We start from the raw sequence: 3,705 nt of genomic DNA, 5'->3' as shown, positions 1-3,705 counted from the left end.
GGATAATATAAGAACTAGGATCATTACACATATTTTAAAGTAAGAATTGTTTTCTTAACATGTCTCCTTATGAGGGGGCCAAGGCTAAATAAATACCTTTTTTTTACTCTTTGTATTTGGAGGAAATAAAAAGTTTGAATTGAATAGACTATAGAAGGTTAATAGGAGTTATTTAGAGATGATAATAAGCTAAAAATTAGCTTTTTTAGCTTTATGAAAGTTGCTTCCTGAATTTTAAAGTGTTTCTGTCTGAAAAACCTGACAAAAAGAATAGTAACCTACCATGCAATTTTAGAGACAAGATAAGTGGGCTAGATTGTTTTAAGGTATTTAGCGAATTTTGTTTGGGTTTCTTCAAACAAGCCTCTGATTCACACTGTATTATATATTAAAGTCACACATTTACCTGAATATTTTCGATATCCCAAAATACCCCATTTGAATTTTCATGTTCCATCATCATCATCATCATCAAGGGTTTTGAGTTCCCCTTTGTGTTGAACACCTTGGGAACCAAAGCACTGTTTTATATATATCACTTCACATAACTTAAATGTTTTTATAGCGTCAAGTCTTTTCCAATTTCCTTAAAGAATTGTATTACAATTCTGACTATTTTCAGGTTGTCTTCTAAGTCATTCAGCCCTCCAAGAATGGAGTGCAAACTTATGGGTTCAGGCCTCCCTCTGAAGAAAGCATATATCTTGTCTCTTTGCTCCTGATACTCCTCGCAATCCAATATTAAATGTTCCACAGACTCTTCTTCCGAACAAGTCATGCAATTGCTGTCTTCACCGTAAAATCTAGCTCTGTAGTTATTTGTGCCACAGTGTCCTGACCTCAATCTGAACAGTAGGCGTCCTTCGTGTCTGCTAAGGTTCTTATAAATTGACTTTTCGAACTTCCAATGCAGCTTTCTTGTAACAAATAAATTGCCAGTCTGATCTCTCACATTCTCAAAGCTTTCTCGTAATACAGCTTTACGCACACATTCCAATTGACTGATCACTATGGGGGTAGAACAATTACGAACCATTCCTTCTATGGCTGCATGTTTGGCTTTGCTATCTGCCAACTCATTTCCTATTATTCCCACATGAGATGGAACCCACTGCAATACTATTCTCCTCGATTCCATCAACACTAACAACTTTGAATAACATTCAGCTATTTCTCCTGATTTGCACCGATCTGCCTGGAATGACTTAATGGAAGAAATCACAGCTTTAGAGTCAGAACATATCAATATGCCAAAATATTCCTCGTGCACTTCTGATAATGAAAACTGAAGTGCTTCTGCAAGAGCTACTGCTTCTGCTTGGAAAACTGATGCTTTACTGTGAAGTTTAAACTGTTTTGAAACATTCATTTTAGGGACAACAAATGCAGCACCAACCATCCCGTCATTTTTCGATGCATCTGTATAAATGTCTAAGAATTCTTGATACTTTTCTAACTTCCATATCCGGAAACAGGTATTCCAATCTAAGTTATTACTCTGCTTAAAGTCCAAACCACATACTACGGATTTCTCTTTCCAAGGAGGTGGTAACATCACTTGAGGTACTCTTATCATTTCAGTAAACTTCAGTTCAATTCCCTGAGGTTTTGCAATACTGTCACATTGTTCAAATATATTTGCATGGACCCTCTTATTTTTGGGGTTTGCAGTGATGATTCTTCCTTGTTTTATAACTCTTGACTTCAAAGGGTTGGTTTTATCCGCTATCCATAATCTTTGCATATACTTCAATACACTTATTTTCCTTCTAGTCTCAAGATCTGGTAGACCACTTTCAGATTGTAAGAATATCACTGGTGTTGTTTTTCTTGCTCCAAAAGCAATTCGTGCTGCAGAGTTTTGTATTACATCCAGTCTTTTTAATGTTGAATGTGGTCCAGACCCATATATCACTGAAGCATATTCAATTTTAGGTCGAATATACTTCACATAGAACTCCAATAACATATTTGCCTTCATCCCCCATGAGTATGAAGTGAGCAACTTCATAATATACAATCTCTTCATACATGAACCACGAACCATTTCAACATGTGGGTACCAACTCAGTTTGTCTGTAATCACACACCCAAGGACCTTAGTCTGTTTCACGTACTCAATAGGATTACCATTGAGATAAAGAATGGGTAAGTTCGTTATTTTCTTTCTAGTAATCACCATCATCTTAGATTTGTGAGGGGAAAATTTCAAATCAATTCCCTTGGTCCAATGTTCAATTTGTTGTAATGTGGATTTTACAACCTCCATTGTCTCTCCTAGTGTTCTTGCTACTGCCCAAAAAGAATTATCGTCAGCAAATATCATCCCTTTCGACTCTCCATTCTCAATCGGTATATCATATTCTGCAATATTATAATAATCAGGACCAAGTGCTGATCCTTGTGGAACCGCGCGTCTTCTTCTTAATATAATACTAGACTCTACAGAGCCAACTCTAACAGTGTCTTCTCTTCCTGACAAATAATTCTCAGTAACAGCTAATGTCCTTCCTCGGATTCCGGCTTCCATAACCCCACTCAATATCTGATGATGCACAATTGAATCAAAAGCACTATTCACATCCAAATGGACAATAACCATAATCCATCTGTTCTGCAGTGCATAAAGGGCATCTTGTTTAAGACAGAGCAGGTTTTCAACTGCGCTTTTCTTTCTCCTAAAACCACACAGGATATCTTTTAGAAAACCCCTCTTGTCTATCTCCCAATTTATCCTCTTTTTTATCATTCTTTCAAAAACTTTACCTAATACCGGTAACAGTGTGATAAATCGATAGTTTTCTATTTTTGACATATCCTTACCAGGTTTAAGTATCATCACGGCCTGGCCTTTTTTCCAAATAGTAGGGACCACTCCACTGTCCCAAGCAAGGTTCATTACTTCCAATAACGCGTCCATCCATTTATTAGGCATTGCTTTCACAAATCGTGAATGAATCATATCAGTGCCTGGGGAAGTATCTGGAAGACTCGTCACAATATTTTCCAACTCTTTCATGGTAAATGGCTGGTTATAGGGTTCATCGTTACCAACTTTACTAAGTTTTCTTACTTTTGCTGTTGATCGTGCTACCTCATCATGGAAGGGATCTTCTCTTCCGATAGTCTTTAATAAATGCTTTGCACCTCCATTGGCTTTTTCTAAATCACTAATCAATATCTTGTTTTCAAAAGTAAGGGGGGGTTTTTTTCCTGTCGTATCACCTTTTGCTGTCATATTCTTTATAAACTGGTAAACTTTAGACACTGGCTTCCTAAAGTCCAGACTTTCAACAAATTCCCTCCAACTTCTACGTTTTGCCTCAATCACACATTTTTTAAACTTGGTGTAAGAGCGCGTCTCCATTTGGCAGATTCTGCAAATCTGCCAGAATGCCGAATCCGCAATCATTGTCATCTCCATTTGCGGTCATTCGGCCAAATATTTAAACAAAAGATCCGTGAGTATAAAAAAAACATAAGGGAAATGCTTCAGATGTGTCTGGTTCAGTCAAATTTAGAATTAATGATCTTGATGCAGAGTCTAGCTATGATAACCAACTCAATCTTCATTAATTTATCAAGGTCTAGAAGGAGGAGAGTCAATGTAAATTTACAGCTTATGGAGCTGCAAAAGCTAAGGAGGGGGCTTTAGTCTAAAAGGATTTGGGTTATGCCCCAAACTCACGATTGGTGGCATAATAT

General features: G+C 37.1%; 1 protein-coding gene across 1 annotated transcript; it reads right to left on the bottom strand.

The window, feature by feature from the left end:
* Positions 1-559: 559 nt before the first annotated feature.
* LOC148944132 (uncharacterized) lies at positions 560-3,424 on the bottom strand. Its single transcript, XM_089099834.1, has one exon. It carries the CDS (start codon positions 3,422-3,424, stop codon positions 560-562), a length of 2,865 nt encoding a protein of 954 aa, XP_088955960.1.
* Between the last annotated feature and the right edge of the window lie 281 nt (positions 3,425-3,705).

The sequence above is a fragment of the Artemia sp. Qi Xiang Cuo genome, chromosome 14 (assembly GCF_049724085.1).
Source record: "Artemia sp. Qi Xiang Cuo chromosome 14, ASM4972408v1, whole genome shotgun sequence".
In the NCBI taxonomy this organism is placed as follows: Eukaryota; Metazoa; Arthropoda; class Branchiopoda; order Anostraca; family Artemiidae; genus Artemia; species Artemia sp. Qi Xiang Cuo.
The sequence above is the reverse complement of the archived record's forward strand: the minus strand, read 5'-3'. Positions and strand labels throughout refer to the sequence as shown.